Raw genomic sequence first — 19807 nt, forward strand, 5'->3', positions numbered from 1 at the left:
GGTCAAGTCCCTGTGCTCCCACTTGGTGCGTTGGTCTGGTGAATGTGTGTTACTTTTCCATTCCTGTTGTCCAAACCTCTATTACACCCCCCCCCCACACACACACACACTTCACTCCAACCCCCACCCCACTCCCACCCCCAATCCACCCCCAGAGTTTCCATCCTGCAGACAGCTTGCAGTAAACAAAGTAAAAACACCTGTTGGTCCTTAACGATCAGAAAATGAGCTATAAACAAACAAAAACAATTGCTAATTGCAATTAAAGTGTGACTAGAGAGGGAACAATGTGTCTGCTAACTGCTTCTGTTTCCTTGGGTTTGCTAAGTTCCTGCCACCAGCTGGGAATTTGTTCTTTTCCATTTACCAGGGTTTGCTGCTAGCCTTACTGACCTTTCACCTTGACCCACTTTCTTAATTTGCTTATTAAGTACTTGACAGTTTGAAAAGTCTCTGAAATACTTTGGCCTTGAGTTTAATACCATGTGCTTTGGGGTGATGTGGGGGGTGAGCTTTTGACTGTTGTATTTGAAGCAGGTGCTATGCTCCAACTGGAATTGTGAAGGAGAATCCAGGAAGTCATTCCTTTTAACTAGGAACTTGTGTTTTAGGGTGGCCATGGGCAACTCATCTAAAAAATTTTAATCTCTCTATAATATTCAGCAAGAGATTGGATCAGTACTATCTAATGATATGAGAGAAAGGGAAATAAGCCATGGAAAACAATAAAATATTTATACTGTCATCCTACAAGTTGTTTTTATTTCTGATCATGAGTTATCGAAGTTGCCAAAGAAAGACTCTCTCTCTCTCTCTCTCTCTCTCTCTCTCTCTCTCTCTCTCTCTCTCTCTCTCTCTCTCATCATTTTAAAGGATAAGCAGGCAATTTGGTTAGCTGTAAGCAAACATCTCCTACTTGAAAACATTCAGTTGGTGTTGTATTTGCCTCCCTGAAAGAGTCAGAGACTGGTGGGTGATGTGGCTCAGTTGGTAGAGTGCTTGCCTTGTAGTGTCTTAGTCAGGGTTTCTATACCTGCACAAGCATCATGACCAAGAAGCAGTTGGGGAGGAAAGGGTTTATTCAGCTGCACTTCCATACTGCTGTTCATCACCAATGGAAGTCAGGACTGGAACTCAAGCAGGTCAGAAAGCAGGAGCTGATGCAGAGGCCATGGAGGGATGTCCCTTACTGGATTGCTTCCCCTGGCTTGCTCAGTTTGCTTTCTTATAGAACCCAAGACTGCCAGCCCAGGGATGGCACCACCCACAATGGGTCCTCCCTCCTTGATCACTAATTGAGAAACTGCCTTACAGCTGGATCTCATGGAGGTGTATCCTCAAGGGAGGCTCCTTTCTCAGCGATCAGTCCCAGCTTGTGTCAAGTTGACACACAAAACCAGCCAGGACACCTAGAATACACAAAGCCCTGTGTTCCCAGCCACAACAATGTGTAAATCAGGTCTGGTGGCAGATACCTATAATCTCAGTATTGTGTGGGTAAAAGCAGGGGGACCAGAAGTTCAAGGTCATCTTTACCTACATAAGGAGTTCCAGGATGGCTTGGGTTACACGAATGAGACTCTGCCTCAAAAAGAAAAAAAAAAAAAAAAAGAAAGAAAGAATAAAAAAGGAAGGATGGGGTGGGGGAAACTTGTATGTAATGTGTGGTACATGGGTGATGGGGAATTGGAACTGACCCACTTCAGGGTGAGTGGTACACAATTTAAGAGGAATGTTTAAACAGCAGGTCAGGTCAGAATTCTCAGGAGATACATATTTGTTAATTGTGTATATGCCCAGTTCTTTTCACAGTAGGATGGTCTAGGCTATGACTAGGACACCTGTGTTTTTATGAACTCCACAGGCATATTATCTAACCCCCAAGTGAGGGCCTGTGGCTTAGAGGAAAGGCCAGTTGATAGTCAACATTTGCAGAAATTGGAGAAGCCCTCGCTGAGGGGGTTAATAGGAACAACAGGAGTGGCCAGGCCAGGTCTTTGTGTCATCTCTACCATTATAAAAATGCTTAGCCATAGCCAGGCAAGATGGCTCATACCACCAGCACTTGGGTGGTAGAGAGTCAGGAGGATTAGAAGTCCAATGTCATCCTTAAAGTCAGGCTGTCTGGGTCTATATAAGTCCCTGTTCCCACCACAGCAGCTCAGGCTTCTCCACTGCGAAAACAAAAGTGTAGAAGAAATGTTTGGGAGGTCACCAAGGCACACGGGTAACTCCTTTTGTATGGCTAGGAAAGGTCTGGAAGGGAAGCCATGGAAGCAGATGGATAGGAAGTGGGTCATTATGGACCTGTGCAAGACAAGCCTAGAGAAGGAACAAGACTCACAGTGGTTACTCAGGAGGCAGAAAGTCCCTGTGAATACTCAGCATTAGCTGTGTAATGGTATTATGGTCAGAACCTAATTAAAAAGAATTGATTTGAGGACAGGGAAGACTAAGAAAGAGGTTCAGAGGTGAAGAGGACATAGCATTAGTTAGCATTTCTCTAGGCTCCGCCCCACAGTTACCTGGCAACAGCCAGTTGTGCCTGACTCACTATAAAAGGGGTTACTGGCCCCTCCTCACTCTCTTCTCTTTTCCTATTGCACTTGCTCCCTAACCCTCCACCCCCTCTCTCTATGTTCTCATGGTCTCTTTTTCTCTCTCTGCACCTTTCTGTCTCTACTCCCCTCCTCATGCCCTAAATAAACTCTATTCTATACTATACTGTCAAGGGGAAGGGTTGTCTCAGCATGGACCAGCAGAGTCACCTTCTCCCCCCCACCCCCCACCACGTTGCACCTCCACCAAGCATATCCCTGGCTTCTTTTCCTTTTTATAAAACACAACAGCATTGATCCAGCAGCAGGCCATGGGCTCTGCTGGTTATGTCAACTTGACAAAATAGACTTATCTGAGAGAACCTCAATAGAGAAAATGCCTCTTTGAGATCCTGCTGTAAAGTGTTTTCTTCACTAGCGATTGATGGAAGGGGGCCCCGCCCATTGTGGGAGGGGCTAGTCATCCGGGGTTCTATAAAAAAGCAGGTTGAACAGGCTAGGGGGAGCAAGCTAGCAAGCAGCATCCATGGTGTTTGCATCAGCTTCTACCTTCTGGTTCCAGCCCTGTTTGAGTTCCTGTCTTCACTTCCTTCAGTGATGAACTGTGCTGTGGAAGTAAAAGCCAGTAAAAGCCCTTTCCTCCCCAGCTTGCTTTTTGGTCATGGTGTTTCACCATGGCACTAGAAAGACTAAGACAGGCACCAGTGGAGAAAAAAAAAAAAATCAGGACAGCTCAAACGGGGTGAAGGAGAGCTAAAATTGCAAAAGCAGAACTAAAATCTGTCCCAGTTATTGATTTTGACAGAGAGTTTCACTCTAATCTAAGACAGCATCCAATTCAGGGTGCTGCCCCTTTCCCTCCTTGTATCTCACTGCAAAAGGCGAGAGCAGCTATCAAGTTCTGCTCTGAATCGACATTTAAGCTGATTAAGTTTCTTGAACAACAGTTCCCAGAAGCTGCACCTTTAAACCAAGCCTTGTGGAGGCTGATGAACTCATTAGGCCTTGAGTGAAGGTGGAGACATCACAGGTGTAGGTCCACGACCTACTTAAATTTATCTTAGACTGTTTTAGTCTTCTAAATAGCCATTCATAGCCAGCCTCTGTGTCAGGCCTAGTAACCCATGATTAGAAGGTAAAAAATCTTTTGGACTGTATTAAATTAACAAAACATGTGCTTCCATCAATCAAAGGCCTAATACCATCAGATAGCCTCCGAGGCAGATAGCAGAGGTTTCCCCAAGTTGCTGTAAGCTTCTACCAAGGTATTTTGTAACAGGTCAGATTTCAAAGAAACCCAGAACAAGACCCACTCCTACCTGTGGCTCCGCCCAGCACTTCTCACCAAGCCCCCCCCACCCCAGCCCCAGGGCTTTCCTCCCCCTGCTTCTCAATCCTATAAAACTGCCATGTCAGCCATGTCTTCTCTTGCCCCCTCTCTACTCTTCCTCTTTTCCCCTCCTTCCTCTTCTTCCTCTCTTGACCCAGTTCAGACTCTTCCAGATGACCCTCTTGTATTTACAGCCATACCTTGGATTTGTCATGTTCTCATTTTTTAATCCACAACACATCTTAATTTATCAATTTTCTTTGCTTTATTAACTAGCTATACATATATCAAAAACTTTGAATGATAGGTGATAATTGGAAAAGTAGTTATTATACACTTTGCAAAATCTGTTATCTCGGCTTCTTGCTCTCTCTCGCTCTCATTCCCCCTCCCTCCCTCCCTCCCTCCCCTCCTATTCTTTCCTACCTATTTCATATCTTCCCTTCCACATATACCTATCTTTGGTAAGGTGTATCAAAAAAAGCTTGGGTTCTCAAGAAAATTACCTCACAATCCAAAGTATTCCAGCAAAGCAAAAGCTTTATTTCTGTAGAAGTGTGTGTAGTCGCACTTCAGCAAGCAAGCACACCCCGTGAGTGGGTGTCTCACTGGGCTTTTATTCCTACCACAAGGTGGCTTTGCACTCTTATGGGCCTGGTTAATTTAAAGATACTCAGCTAGGAAGAAGAATGCAAATTTGAGCACAGAGTGTAACTTTGAGCACTCAATTTGATTTCAAGACTCAGACCCTAGAAAAATCTGACTTTTTTTTTCAAATAGCTTATGTGTAATTTTTAAAAATAGAGTTTGTCAGCTGGGTGTGGTGGCACATGCTTTCGATTCTAGTGCTCAGGAGACAGAGGTGGGTGGATCTCTGTGGGCTGGGTGTCAGGCTAGATAGCAAGTTCCATGCCAGGCAGGGTCATATAATGAGACTATCTCAACAAACAAACAAATAAACAAATAAAAAAAATGGAGTTTGTCTTACTTAACCCCCTTTGATAGAAAAGATGGTGTGGGGCTAGAATGATGGCTCAGTGGTTAAGAAAACTTGCTGATTTGATTTGGTTCCACCACGAACTTCTGGCAGCTCAGGAGCACCAGCTCCAGCAGGCCTAACTCCCTTCTTTGGCCTCCAGTGAAATAAACAAAAAAGAGAAAAGACAATACATTTTGTTTATATCTCCTACACAAGGGTGCTACATATATTCTTATATGTTTTAAAGATGCATTTTTATTTTATGTGTATGAGTATGTGCCTAAATGCATGTATGTACATCATGCAGGTACCTAAGGCGACCAGCAGATGGCACTATATCCCTTGGAATCTGAGTTACAGCGGCTTGTGAGCCATCATGTGGGTAATGGGAACCATATCTGATCCTCTGCCAGAGCAGCAAATGCTTTTAATGGATGAGCTACCTCTTCAACCTATACCATAATTTTAAAGTTTACTAACTGAGTCAGGTGTAGGTGGCCTATACCTATGCCAGCACTTAGTAGGCTGAGCAGGAAGATTGCCTGTTTGATGTTAGCCTGGGCTAGGAAACAGGTTTAGAATAGTTTAGATTACAATGTGAGCCCTCCTCTTGAGAAACACATAGAAAAAATCAATAAAATACATAAAAACTCTGGTGTAGTTATTTACAGTAACATGGGAATGTTGTGCTTATTTTCTTCCTATGAACACAGTCTTGCGATGTAGCCCAGGCTAGGTTGGAACTCATAAGCCTACTGCCTCATTCTCTTAAATGCTGGGATTATGAGCCCGTACCACTACCCCTATACTCCTGGCTCTATGTATCTTTTTATTTTTCTAGATACATCTGCTTTTAATCTCTTTAACTATCACTGACCTTACTGAACTACCCTTTGTTTTTAAAATCTGAAAAAAGAAAAGCTGTGCTTTGTAGGTCTTGGTGAGACACAGGAGGCTAATTCAAAGCCAAACTGTACTATATACTAAAATTCTATATTAAAAAGTGTTATGTTGGAGCCACCATGAACAGCAAAGGTCAATATCCTGAAAGAACCGAGTGGGGAAACCCCAACTCGTATCCCAAGTCAGCGTGCACCCAAAGAATCACGAGAGAACGTCTTGATGCAAACACACGAGGTAGTTTAATGACACACAGGAGACAACGGTTGTTGGCCATGAGGCTTGAAAGCTAGGGGTTTTAATAGAAAAGGGTCTGGGTCTGGGGGCGGAATTGGTGCGGTTTCACACGATTTGGTTCATTTAAACATCAGCAATATGTACATGCAGATTGAGGTAACAGCAGAGCATCTGGTTAACATTTAACCCATGTCAGAAGGGTGGGAGATAGCGGGAGATAGGGAGTCGCTGGGCCAGTCTGGACATGTCTTTGCATTCTCTTTACCTTTATGGCCAAGCAGCCTCAGGAATGTCTTAATGACGGGCCTGCCCGGGCATGTCCTGGCCTGTTCTGCTATATTCTCAGTCCCAGGCTTCAAAGCTCACAAACAACTCTTTGGGCTATTTGACATAAATTACATGAATCACAGGTCTCAAGTTTTATTTTTCTTTCAATCCAACACAGCCTACCTACCCTGTGCAACCTCCTGGGAATCCAGCATATCCTCAGACCTTACATCTTCCTCAGGCTCCACCCTATACTGATGCTCCACCTGCATATTCAGAGCTCTATTGTCCAAGCTTTGTTCATCCAGGGACTGCCACAGTCCCCACCATGTCAGCTGCATTTCCTGGAGCCCATTGTATCTGCCTATGGCCCAGTCTGTGGCTGTTGGGCCTCTAGGCTCCACAATACCCATGGCTTATTATCCAGTTGGTCCCATCTATCCACCTGGCTCAGCAGTGTTGGTGGAAGGAGGGTATGATGCAGGTGCCAGATTTGGAGCTGGTGCCACCGCTGGCACATTCCTCCTCCACCTCCTGGATGCCCTTCCAACACTGCTCAGCTCACAGTCATGCAGGGAGCCAATGTCCTTGTAACTCAGCACAAGGGAAACTTCTTCATGGGTGGCTCAGATGGTGGCTACACCATTTGGTGAGGAGCCATGGCCACTCCTGTGCCGGGGAAGACATTACATACCTTCAGCACTTCTCACAATGTAACTGCTTTAGTCATATTCACCTGAAGTTGCAGTTTAGACACATGTTTTTGGGCTGTCTTTCTGGTGTCCAAACTTTTGAGGCACTTTTCAAATTTAATATGGAACCATGTAAGGGTAGCAGCCCCTCCCTAAAGCATTCTGAGGTAGCCCAAGGCTCTTCCTTAATTCCTCTGGAGTGATGCTGTGTCATGCTGGTCTTTGCTTCTAGTAATAAAACATCAAATTAGGTTTGGAGGGAACTTTGATCTTCCTAAGGAAAAAAAAGTGTTATGTTTTATTTAAGTGTATTTCCTCTGACTAAAAGGAATATACCCTTCCTTTAAGACCCAGCTACTTTGTGTATGTGTGTGTGTGTGTATGTGCGTGCGTGCGTGCATTGTATGCATGTCTGTGTGCTAAGATAAATGAGCCCCTGTATTGCAGAGCCCAAAGGAGACCATCTGTATTCTCCTTTCTCACTATCCACCTTATTTCTTAAGCCAGGATTGTTTTCTGAACCTGTAGCTCACCGGCTTTTCATTCAGACTGGCAGCTAGCAAAACCCAGGAATCTTCCCGTCCCTGCCCCAGATACTATTTGCCTTAGAATACCATAAGCCCTTTGGGACGTTTCCTACTTTCTTTTTTCCATGTTTAATTATTTGTGCAAGTTCTTACTGGCCCACGTGTGCTATCCAAGCGTGTATCTCAACGTTTTACTCAATAAATGTTTACTATCAGTGTGGCCATTAGCATCTATAGTACCTCATAATTTCCATAGTGTACTCACGGGTTCTTATTTTAACCCCTGTTGCAAGCCTATAAATTAATAGTCACTTTCATTCTAGTCTTTCTTTTTTGTGGATGGGAGACAAGATATTTAGTGTCCGCAAAACTAAGCTATAATTAATTTTCTGACTTCAGATTTCTGGCCCTTGATACTCCACCACTGATGCGAGCCAATACTATAGTATGGATTTTTCGACTAGAACTTGGAGAGGTCTTTGGGAGCCATTTCCAGAACTCAGGGAAGAGACGCTCTGGTCTCCATAGGGACCCAGTACTCAGGACTACATCTCCCATAGGGCCACGGAGCAAAGCCTCTGGCGATTGGGTTACGACCATATACACGGCGGCGAGGAGCTGTTGAGGACCAATCACATGCCGGGGAGGGGGCGGGCCCTGCTGCTGGAGGCTAGATTGAGCGGAGAGCTAACGGCGCAGTGGCGGCCGTGGCCGTCTCTACGTCGCCTATTCCTTTCGTGTGTCGCTGCGGCCTTGCGCTGTAGCGGGGAGCTCTGCGCTTGGGAGTTCCGTAAGAAGCGCGTGCCGAGGCGCCGTACCCGGAGGCCCGGTGCGTCGGCTCTGGAGCTTCAGGGATCTTGTCAGGTCGTCAGGCCAGAAAACGCTGGCTGGAGCCGCCCGCGGTGGAATTCTTTGGAGATCAAGCCTTCCCTGCTTGAGGAGGACTCTTGGCGGCGCGTCGCCTGCGCTGCTGTCACTCGGTAACTCCTCCATCCAGGTCTAGCGGTTCCGTGGGTGCCTCGGCTCTCCAGGAGTTTCTCCTTCGGAGACCCAGCCTGGAGTTCGGGGGGACGCGGTCCTGGCTGGGTCTCTTTCTTCACTCACCGGCACACGCTCGGTCCGGGGGCGGAGCGACGAGCGATGCCTTTAGCGCTGCAACTTCTAGCAACAACTTCCCGCGGGGCTCCTGGGAAGTTCTTCATGATATAACTGTATTCAGTAAATATTTACGGAAAACTGTCTGCCCGAGACGAGTTCAGATGCTGGGAGGCCGGTAAGGCAGCCTAGACAGTTGAACCACGTGGGGTTTTAGTTTCCTTTTCTACTCTTTACTTTTGGAAACTCTGGCTTTAGCTTCACGGTTGCCTGACCGGACTCTCAGTACCCAGGGGTGGGGATGGAAGGCGGAATAGTAATCGCAAATGACTCGGATATTGGTGGCTCTGGCCTCCACAATGAGAAAAGACACAAAGGGAGTATAATTTCAGTTTTGAGTAGTGTCTTAAAAATTTGGAGAGAGATTCCTATAAGACGTGTGAGTGAGTTAAGACGGTAGAGTCGAGAGAATTAGTAATAAGGACATCAGGTTGTGCTTGCCCAGGGGACAGGAAGCTCTGGTTTGGTTAATCCTTAGCTCTGCATAAAACTAGACTCGAAGGGGTTTACGTCTAAGGCTATTCTCTGAAACACAATGAGTTCAGGACCAGCCTGGGTAACATGAGACCCTGTTTCTTTTTAAGACAGAACAGTGAGTATGGTGTGGCATAGTGTGTAGCCCTAGGAGGAGGGTGGATATCTGACAAATAGGGCTGGTAGAACTGTTCTTGAAACCAGTGGGACATTGCCCGACAGCACATTGCTGTTGCTATAAAATAAGATCGCTCTTTATCATAGAGTTATGGCATGGTTATTTAGTCTTTTAGGGCCTTTCAGGCTTCTTCCTTTCTTTTTAGAAAAAGAAGAGTAATTTCTTCTTTTGAATATAGTTATTGCTGTCAGCAGAAAGCCTCTGAAAATTCAGGATAGACTGAATAGTGATCCTTTGCAGAAAATGAGAGAAAATGGTTGGCTATTTGCATTCTTCTCCACTTTCCTCCATGGGTGAACATCAAGTTCTAGGCTCCTTACCTGTAGCTTAGAAATAGTTCTGCCTCTCTCACATATGTGTTGGCATTACAACCACGTTGCTTTAACATCCTAAAAAACCCTTAGCCACTGGTGTCCGGCTTTTGTTTTTTGTTTCTTTCTGTGTTATTTACTGTCCTACTGTCAAGTCTCAAGGAAGAACTAAGATTACTGAACTTCAAGGTTGAACTGAAAGCTGGATGTGTCCCAGGCTGTGGATATGGTTCAGTGGTGGAATGCTTGCCTAGCAAGTATCAAGTCCAAGAGTAAATCCCTCCAGCAGATGGTCAGGGAGAGGGTATAACCTCAGACCCTGTGTGTGAGAAAGTTTGTACTGCAGCTTCTAGAGATCTCTCGTTTCTCCCTTGCATGCTTTTATGAACTTAGCTAAGAATGACTAATGGAAGAATGAATAAAAGGAGCCAGTGAATTGGTAGTAGCTCAGATCTCTTCTGGCCTTTAAAAATCAGTGGGAGAAAAAAATATATTTAAAAAATGAGATAATATGTGAACAGATAGATGCCTATAAAATCTAGCAAATCAGTTCAGTCTAGAGATTGGAGGCCCCAGATGGAAGACGTGTCCTCAGGGAGCGTGTGGGGCAGGTTGTAAAGTAGCCAAAGCGGGAAACTGCTGAGAAAGCATTGAGGGAGTTTGCTTATAGTGCAGAAAAGAGAAGTATTTTTTATTGTACACCATTTTGTCCTGTGAAAGGGAAGTCCTTTGGTGACCCCTGTTAAGGCCATTCTCTCCAGAGGAGCTGTGTTCCTGACTGTAGCATGTTACTTACAGGCCCTCATTAGGAACTAATTGTCCTATAACTTCTTATTCTTTGAGTTGCTTGGTTTTCACTTGTTTGTTTGCTAGGGAATCTGCCGTAAGCCTTCGTACATGCTAGGCAAGTGGTTTACCCCGAGCTGTAGCCCAGTCTTAGGTAGTTCTCGGCTACTACCTGACTTTATGTTCCTTTCAGTATCTGATGGGTGCTGCCACCAGTTCTACATCTATTTATCCTTTGGAATATTTGCTGTGAAGACAAACGGTACCAAGTCAAGAAAAGGAAGAAAAGAAGAAGAAGGAAAAACAAAACCTAAGACAACGAAACACCCGATCCTACAAAGCTGTAGGATCTACTCAAATTGGGGAAGATAGAATGTGAAGTTGCTTCTTGGGCTTGTTCACCAGGACGGCTCTCAGAACTCTTCTCTATAGCACTTACTTACCTGCACACAGACATTAAACAGAAAGCTATTTCTGAGCATCTGCTGGGAGCTACTGTGAAACCATGCCGCCTTTTATCCACCCTAAAAGATGTGTCAGAGAATCCATGCTACATTTACTTTTCTGCTAAGAGCAGACATAGAATCTGCTCTATTAAGCTGTAAAACACACGGAATATTCTAGACCTAATGAACTGAACACAGAAGCTTTGAGGTGGGGCACATTCTTTACAGAAGAATAAAGTTTCAGTGAATGCCCACCTATGCTAAGGGAAAGCAATCACTGGGAGGATTTGGGTTTAAATTTTCCTTACTGTTGGAGGGGTGGCTCTGGTATGTTGGCTTGCACCTGTTGGCTAAAGTCTCAGGAGACCTGTTCTTTCCTCCTACCATGGGGATGTGGTGACTCAGGCTCTCAGGTTTACATAGTAAGTACTTTTTCCTACTGAGCCTTCTCTTTGGTCCAAGGGGATTTACATTTAAGAGAAGGTTCTGATGGTAATTAGGAATGCTGGTCTTTAATGATAATTAGACCTAATAAAAGATAAACTCCTACTAGAAGAGTCAGTGGCCTCTTAAGATAAATTGCACATTACTTTTTAAGGATAATAAGCATATGGATGATGAAGAATTGTATTTTATTGTTTTGAGGAAGGGTCTCATGTAGCCAAGGCTGGCCTCTGAACTCACTGTATAGACAAGAATAGCAAGCCGGGCGTCGTGGCGCACGCCTTTAATCCCAGCACTCGGGAGGCAGAGGCAGGCGGATTTCTGAGTTCGAGGCCAGCCTGGTCTACAAAGTGAGTGCCAGGACAGCCAGGGCTACACAGAGAAACCCTGTCTCGAAAAAAAAAAAAAAAAAAACAAAAAACAAAAAACAAACAAAAAAAAAGAATAGCCTTGAAGTCCTGATCTCCTGCTTCTGACAGTGTTGGGATTACTGGAATGTACCACCATGCCTGGCTAGCAGTAGATTTTCAAGGACCTGTTGTAGAGTTCTGTCTTCAACTCCCACTCATTTATGATGTGTACTCTTTTAATCTATTTGTGTTTGCTACTCACAATTCTCTTGTTTCTGTAGACTCTTTCATATATACTCATATATTTATGTACTTCTTTCTAGATTTCAGAATTTGTGTGTGGGGTTAGGTTGTTTATGGTATATAGTGGACTGTTGCAAAGATGAAAATTTACATAAGTATGCTAGTTAATTGTTTCTATCTTTTATGTTCATGTACTAACCCATTAAGAACCAGCTGTATTTTGAAGGTCAGGTTGGAATTACCAGTGTTCAACTGTAATAGCTTTATAGAATTAACAAAGTCCTGAAGAGTTCTGCAGCCTGGCCTAGGCTTATGCTCCTTAAACAGTCATTGACTTTTTTTCTGAACTCTGAAACAGAAGTAGCTAAGCCTGCTTCACCATTGTTTTTGGATTCATCTGTGCTTTGTAATATGTAAATCATTGTATTGTATAGAAATGTCAGCATTTTTGACAGCAGTTTTCTAGTGCTGTAGTTGCATCTTTTATGAGCTCTCCTTACTCCATGTTGAGAGTTAGGGGTTCCACCTCTTTCTTTTTTCCTCTTCTGCTGCTGGAGATCAGACTCAGGGGTCTTATACACTATGCACTGTCTACCCCTTACCTACATCCCCCACATATCTCCTTTCGTTCTCTGAAGTCAGTTTTTACTTTCTTTAAAGGAAAGATGAAGAAAACCCTGCAGGATGAGATTGAAGCCATTCTCCGGAAGAGGATCATGGTGCTAGATGGTGGGATGGGGACCATGATCCAGCGGTACAAATTAAGTGAAGAACATTTCCAAGGTCAAGAGTTTAAAGATCACACCAAGCCACTGAAAGGCAACAATGACATCTTAAGTATAACTCAGCCTGATGTTATTTACCAGATTCATAAGGTGAGTTATTTCCAGGCTCCTAAACATTTGTTCAAGTTATTTCATGTATCAGTCTCAGACTGTAGTGGCCTTTGCTCTAGAAAATATGGGAAGAGGACGTGATCTATTTGAAAAGCTGGTGATTTATTTAAAAACCAAGTAAAAGTTCCACACTGTGTTGGACACTTGGGATAAGCAGATGGTAAACACAGGGTGCTTTGTTTATTGTTTGTTTGTTTTTTGGTGTTTTACCATTTAAACTTCTGTTGGAAAACCATAAATTGTGGAACAAATTAGAAGTTCCATGTTTGCCTATTAATATCTTGTAAAGAAATGCTGAATGGGTCTTTTTTTTTTTTTTTTTTTTGTTTTTTTTTGGTTTTTCGAGGCAGGGTTTCTCTTTATAGCTCTGGCTGTCCTGGAGCTCACTTTGTAGACCAGGCTGGCCTCGAACTCAGAAATCCGCCTGCCTCTGCCTCCCGAGTGCTGGGATTAAAGGCGTGCGCCACCACGCCCGGCTGAATGGGTCTTAATTTGTGCTGCTATAAAAATTCTCAGATTGGGTGGCTCAAACAACATTTCTGTCTGTCTGTCTGTCTATCTATCTTTTTATATGTGAGGGTGTTTTGACTGTATGTAAGCATCATGTTATTTATTTATTTAATATGTATGGGTTTTAACTATATGTTTGTATGTGCAGCATGTGTGTGCCTGGTGCCCAGGGAAGCCAAAAGCAGGTGTCAGACCCTTTAGAACTGGAGTTTCAAATGGTTGTGAACTGACGTGTGGGTATCAAACCTGGGTCTCCTCGAAGAGCATTCGATACTCTTTAACTATTGAGCCCTTTCTTCAGGCCCCAGCATTTATTTCTTATGGTTAATAACACTGGGAAAGTGCATCATTGAGATGCCATTAATCTGGTATTTGCTGAGGGCCCTCCTTTGCTTATCATAGGCCTTTCTTCCCATTGTATGGTAGGGTGCAGGCAAAAGAAAGAAGATCTGCTTCTTCTAGTGGAGTATGCTAAGGTCTAAGTGCTAGCATCTCTCTACCAAGATTCATGTGTTACATTTTTTTTTTTTTTTTAGTTTCTTCCCCAGAGCTGAGGATCGAACCCAGGGTCTTGTGCTTGCTAGGCAAGTGCTCTACCACTGAGCTAAATCCCCAAACCCCATATGTTTAATTTTAATATGACTTTAGGAGGTACTCTTAGGTTTGTTTTCAGTTTTTTTAATACACACATACACACACACACACACACACACACACACACGCACGCACGCACACACATTGTGTATAAATTAATATATTAAATAAATTAATTATGCATATAAAATAAATTATATAAGTGTACATATATATATTATATGCTCTATAAAAATATATTTGAAATTTGTGTATGATGTTTTGGATCCATGTATGTCTGTACTGCATGGATGCCTAGTGCCTGTAGAGCCTGTAAGATGGTGTCTGATCCTCTGGGACTATAGCTACATGTGGTTGTGAGCTGCCATATGAATGCTGGGAATGAAACTGGGTCCTTTGGCAGAATAGCCAGCTCTTAACCTTAGAACCATCACTCTCGTCCCCGTTTTTTGCTTTTTAAAAAGAAGAATAAGCCGGGCGTGGTGGCGCACGCCTTTAATCCCAGCACTCGGGAGGCAGAGGCAGGCGGATTTCTGAGTTCGAGGCCAGCCTGGTCTACAAAGTGAGTTCCAGGACAGCCAAGGCTACACAGAGAAACCCTGTCTCGGAAAAAAAAAAAAAAAAAAAAAAAAAAAGAAGAATAAATTTCTGATTTTTGCTTTTTAAAAAGAAGAATAAATTTCTGTTTAACTATCGCTATAAATTGCTATCCTTCTGAAATAACTACTGTCGGTTGGTGCCTATCTTATTTTTTTTTTCCTCGTGAGACAGGGTTTCTCTGTGTAGCGCTGGCTGTCCTGGAACTCCCTTTGTAGACCAAGCTGGCCTCAAACTCACAGAATTTATTCTGCCTCTGCCTCCCAAATGTGGGAATTAGGAGCACTGCCTGGTTGTAGACTTTTTATTGCACATTTATATCTGTGTAGAAGTGAGTAGAATATGTATGTTTTAAATTCAGTGGTTGTATGCATAAGTTACTTTTGTCATCTCTGCTGAAATGGCTGGCAGAAATACAAAGAGGTTATTTGGGCTCATAGAGAAGGTACAGCTCACTGTGTCAGACATGCATGATAGCAGCTGCTTGCTATACGACATTGATCGTGTTACATTGTGCTCATTAGGGAGCAGAGGGAGATTCCTTCCTCCAGCTTGGCCCACTTCCCAAGGCTTCTACAACCTCCTGCAAGTGCTACCAGTTGGGACCAAGTCTTTAAACAGGAATCTAAGTACAGTTTACATTCACACTATAGCAATATGCTTTACACATTGTGTTTCCTTGTTCAGTGGTGCTTTGGATGGCCTCCCCATCCAAACATATAGTGGCCTTTTCGGTGTCATATGACATATAATAAAGTTGTGTTAGTTATCTCCTCTTTGATGACTGCTATTATAAATGTGCTCATGTTGGTTTTCATTTTTAGTTCTGCAAGCATTATGACCTTAGGGAAGACTGAGTTTGTTGACTGCTAGAAAATCAAAGGAGTCTAGGCTGTGAGTGATTGAGATGGAGATGTCACCCAGACAGAGAAACTAGGAAGGCAGGTTTTAAACAGCAGAGTGGTAGGACACCAAGTCTCAGTGATCCAGGGCGTGTGTGTGTGTGTGTGTGTGTGTGTGTGTGTGCGCGCGTGAGGACAGTGTGCCCAGGTTTTGATATCTTAGTCATGGCACACTTACTGCTGCAAATAAGCTATGTTAGAGTAGGGAGGTAAAGGGAGTAGAGCTGGTGTCTGCTGAGTGCCCAGGGTATGCCAGACACTTGAAATGCTGGCTGGTATTATGTAGACTTACTACAGGCAGAGAATGGTTTTAATACTTTGGATGAGGAGGCTGGTACTCAGAAAATTTAAGGAACTTGATAGACAGGATTCTTGTTACTGCCCACACACTGCCCCTTGAAATATCTATCTATCTATCTATCTATCTATCTATCTATCTATCTATCTATCTATCTATCTATATTTTTCCCCCTTAAAAATTGCAACAACAAGCTAGGCATGGTAGGCAGGCCTTTAATCTCAGCATCATCTCTGAGTTCAAGGCCAGCCTGGTGTCTGAATTTATGTTCTGTGCTTATGTATTAAAACATCCTTTTTGGTTAGTCCCTGCAGCTACCGCCGCCAGCCACCCTCAGCCAACAGTTAAGCGCCACCTCCGGTCGGTGGGCTCAACAGGCAGCTGACAGCGGCGGCGGGCGGCGGGCAGACAGACGGGCGCTCCTGGGGTTTGGCGGCCGCGTCTCCATGGGTCCGGCCAGCCGCGCCACCGTGCTGTGAGTGTTTCCACCACTCCAAGGAGACAGCATTCAGAGTTCTTGGATAAGTTGGCCTTGTGAGGAGCTGGCGATAATTTAATTCCATCTCCAGATTTTCTGTAGGCACATCGAGAACCATGAGCAGCTTTACTAAGGACGAGTTTGACTGCCACATCCTTGATGAAGGCTTTACTGCTAAGGACATTCTGGACCAAAAAATCAATGAAGTCTCTTCCTCTGATGATAAGGATGCGTTCTATGTTGCGGACCTCGGAGACATTCTAAAGAAGCCTCGGAGGTGGCTAAAAGCTCTTCCCCGCGTTACTCCCTTTTACGCAGTCAAGTGTAACCATAGCAGAGCCATAGTGAGCACCCTAGCTGCCATTGCAACAGGATTTGACGGTGCAAGCAAGACTGAAATACAGTTGGTACAGGGGCTTGGGGTGCCTCCAGAGAGGATTATCTATGCAAATCTTTGTAAACAACTCTCTCAAATCAAGTATGCTGCCAGTAACCGAGTCCAGATGATGACTTTTGACAGTGCAATCGAATGGATGAAAGTCACCAGAGCACATCCAAAGGTAAAGTTGGTTCTGCGGATTGTCACTGCAGTTTGTTGCTTCAGTGTTAAGTTTGGTGCCACACTCAAAACCAGCAGGCTTCTCTTGGAACGGGCAAAAGAGCTAAATATTGATGTCATTGGTGTGAGCTTCCATGTGGGCAGTGGATGTACTGACCCTGAGACCTTCGTGCAGGCAGTGTCAGATGCCCGCTGTGTGTTTGACATGGGGACAGAAGTTGGTTTCAGCATGTATCTGCTTGATATTGGTGGTGGCTTTCCTGGATCTGAAGATACAAAGCTTAAATTTGAAGAGATCACCAGTGTAATCAACCCAGCTCTGGACAAGTACTTCCCATCAGACTCTGGAGTGAGAACCATAGCTGAGCCAGGCAGAGACTATGTCGCATCAGCTTTCACGCTTGCAGTCAATATCATTGCCAAAAAAACCATGTGGAAGGAGCAGCCCGGCTCTGACGGCCCTGCTGCAGAAGAGACCCAAGCCAGATGAGAAGTATTACTCATCCAGCATCTGGGGGCCAACATGTGATGGCCTTGATCGGATCGTGGAGCGCTGTAACCTGCCTGAAATGCATGTGGGTGATTGGATGCTGTTTGAGAACATGGGTGCATACACTGTTGCTGCTGCTTCTACTTTCAATGGGTTCCAGAGGCCAAACATCTACTATGGAATGTCACGGCCAATGTGGCAACTCATGAAACAGATCCAGAGCCATGGCTTCCTGCCGGAGGTGGAGGAGCAGGATGATGGCACGCTGCCCATGTCTTGTGCTCAGGAGAGCAGGATGGACTGTCACCCTGCAGCCTGTGCTGCTAGGATCAATGTGTAGATGCCATTCTTGTAGCTCTTGCCTGAAAGTTTAGCTTGTGTTAAGGCATTTGGGGGGACCATTTAACTTAATTACTGCTAGTTTGGGATGTCTTTGTGAGAGTAAGGTTGGCACCAATGCAGTATGGAAGGCTAGGAGATGGGGGTCACACTTACTGTGTTCCTATGGAAACTTTGAATATTTGTTTTATATGGATTTTTATTCACTTTTCAGACATGATACTAACGTGTGTCCCTCAGCTGCTGAGCAAGCGTTTGTAGCTTGTACATTGGCAGAATGGGCCAGAAGCTTATGTTGTGACCCATTGTGAAAATAAAGTATCTTGAAATAAAAACAAAACAAAACATGCTTTTCTGTGAAATTCTTGTACCTGCTTGCACCTCTAATCTTAAATGTATTGTTTTAAATGTTGTTAAGATGTGGTTGGTTGTTAGTGACAGACACGACAGGGCATGTTTGTTGTTGGGGCAGGGACTCTTAAGTTCACAAGTGCTGACTTACTGTCTTTTATTGCAGGAATACTTGCTGGCTGGAGCAGATATCATCGAAACAAACACTTTCAGCAGTACTAGTATCGCCCAGGCTGACTATGGCCTTGAACACTTGGTGAGACTTTTATGTCTAATATGCGTATTAGTATTTGCTTCATTGAAGGTTGGTAGTGATAAACCCCCCCAAGCAGCTGTGAGTCTAAGCCCAGTGATCAGGAATCATGGTGCTTATGAGGGTAGTAGTCTATTCATTTTGCAAAGCAAGAGTCATATAACAGTGTGTTCTTTTGTTAAGGCGACATTTCTGACAGTGAGTGACCTGTACGTGTCAGTAAATGGCCGTGGTGGTTCCAGTGCAGAAGTGGACAATAAGATGGGCTGTGAGCCACAGTGCACCAAGCCCTGTTTAGGAGATCCCAGTTTGCCAATTGCAGAATTTGAGGAGGCAGTTCAAGGAGTTTATACAGATCACAAGTCTAGGAACACTTGCGTGGCGTGTGGACAGTTTCTGAAGGGTCCTTTCACTTGTAGGCTGCTTCACACGTGTACTTACTTGCTTGCTTTTTCCCAGAGTGAAGTCCGTGTTCCTTTCTCAGATGAAAAAAAATTATTTTTATATGTTTGAGTGTTTTGCTTGCCTATATCAGATATCAGCTTATAGAGTTTGGTTTCATTCACACCTCCTTGGTTCTTACTATAGTGCTTTGATGAGTTAAATAAGAATTAGCTAGTTACAGATCCCTTACTGGATGGAGGCAAAAGCAGGACAGACTAACCAGTGGTTGATATGTTAGGCCTACCGGATGAACAAGTGCTCTGCAGATGTGGCCAGAAAAGCCGCTGAGGAGATAACTCTGCAGACAGGTAAGGGACGCTCTCCTTTCTTTGTTGCATACACACAATCCTTGTATGTTCTCAACTCTAATGTGCAGGTTCCTCTGACGGAGCAGATAATATACTTTTTTATAGGGTGCTGCTCTGTAGTATCACAGTGAACCATTCAGTGTCTGTAGCATGACACTGTCTCCATGTGCCTTCTGCTCTTGCTCATAGCCTGGCTTGGTAGATAGGCTCATGATGTTCTGTGTACTTAAAACTGGACTAATTTTCCCCCCTTGGAAGCACATCACTGGGTCATTATAGCAGCTGGCTGGTTTGGTTTTGGATATTATTAGAGTATTGGATCTGACCCCTGTGAAGCTGCTGCTTCCCCGTCCTCGGCTTCCTGAAGCAGTGATTGCCTTTGAGCAGTTCCCGTGTAGTCTGCTGATGACCTGATTGTTCTTCCTGGCTGATGGGGGATAGAGCATTAGAGTCAGTTTTGCTGGGACTTGGAAAGTGGTTCCTGAAATGATTAACCTCCTGGCTAGCTGCCATCAGAGCACTTTGGCTGGTGGGAGGCTCGGAGATAGGAAAAGCAGTAGAAGAAATAGATGTAAAGTTGTTGTCAGTAGTGAGATGTGAAGAAATTGCTAGGAAGTTGCAGGCTACATACTGATGAAGGCCAGAGCAGCTGACAAGGCAGTCTGTCTTGCAGAGATAGTGTTTAAGTTCATGGACTTACAGAGCCTATTACCCCAACAGAGAGGTGGTCACGGGCTATTGAACCAGTCTAAACACCAAAGATAAGTCTATTTTTCTTACACCTATCAGTGCCTTTGTTCCTTTGTTCAGCACTGGAGAAGAGTAAGAACATTTGGTCCTGTACCCATTCTACAGGCTACAAATAATTTATTTTCTTTCTTTCTTTCTTTCTTTCTTTCTTTCTTTCTTTC

At 44.2% G+C, this 19807-nt stretch overlaps 1 protein-coding gene and 1 pseudogene across 4 annotated transcripts in view; both read left to right on the forward strand.

The window, feature by feature from the left end:
* The first annotated feature begins 6524 nt into the window (after positions 1-6524).
* On the forward strand, positions 6525-7077 carry LOC110308546 (DAZ-associated protein 2 pseudogene; annotated as a pseudogene).
* A 1091-nt stretch (positions 7078-8168) lies between these two features.
* Mtr (5-methyltetrahydrofolate-homocysteine methyltransferase) overlaps positions 8169-19807 on the forward strand; it is a 77459-nt gene continuing 65820 nt past the window's right edge. The window contains exons 1-4 of one of the 4 annotated variants that reach the window (XM_021180294.3): positions 8169-8470; positions 12538-12752; positions 18058-18147; positions 18827-18896. In XM_021180294.3, the coding sequence (XP_021035953.1) occupies positions 12543-12752; positions 18058-18147; positions 18827-18896 (370 nt within the window). In that variant the 5' untranslated portion in view covers positions 8169-8470; positions 12538-12542. The other 3 variants (XM_021180295.3, XM_029468371.2, XM_085831286.1) reach the window with 3 other exon arrangements.

The sequence above is a fragment of the Mus caroli genome, unplaced genomic scaffold, assembly GCF_978045245.1.
Source record: "Mus caroli unplaced genomic scaffold, Mus_caroli_1 scaffold_15, whole genome shotgun sequence".
In the NCBI taxonomy this organism is placed as follows: Eukaryota; Metazoa; Chordata; class Mammalia; order Rodentia; family Muridae; genus Mus; species Mus caroli.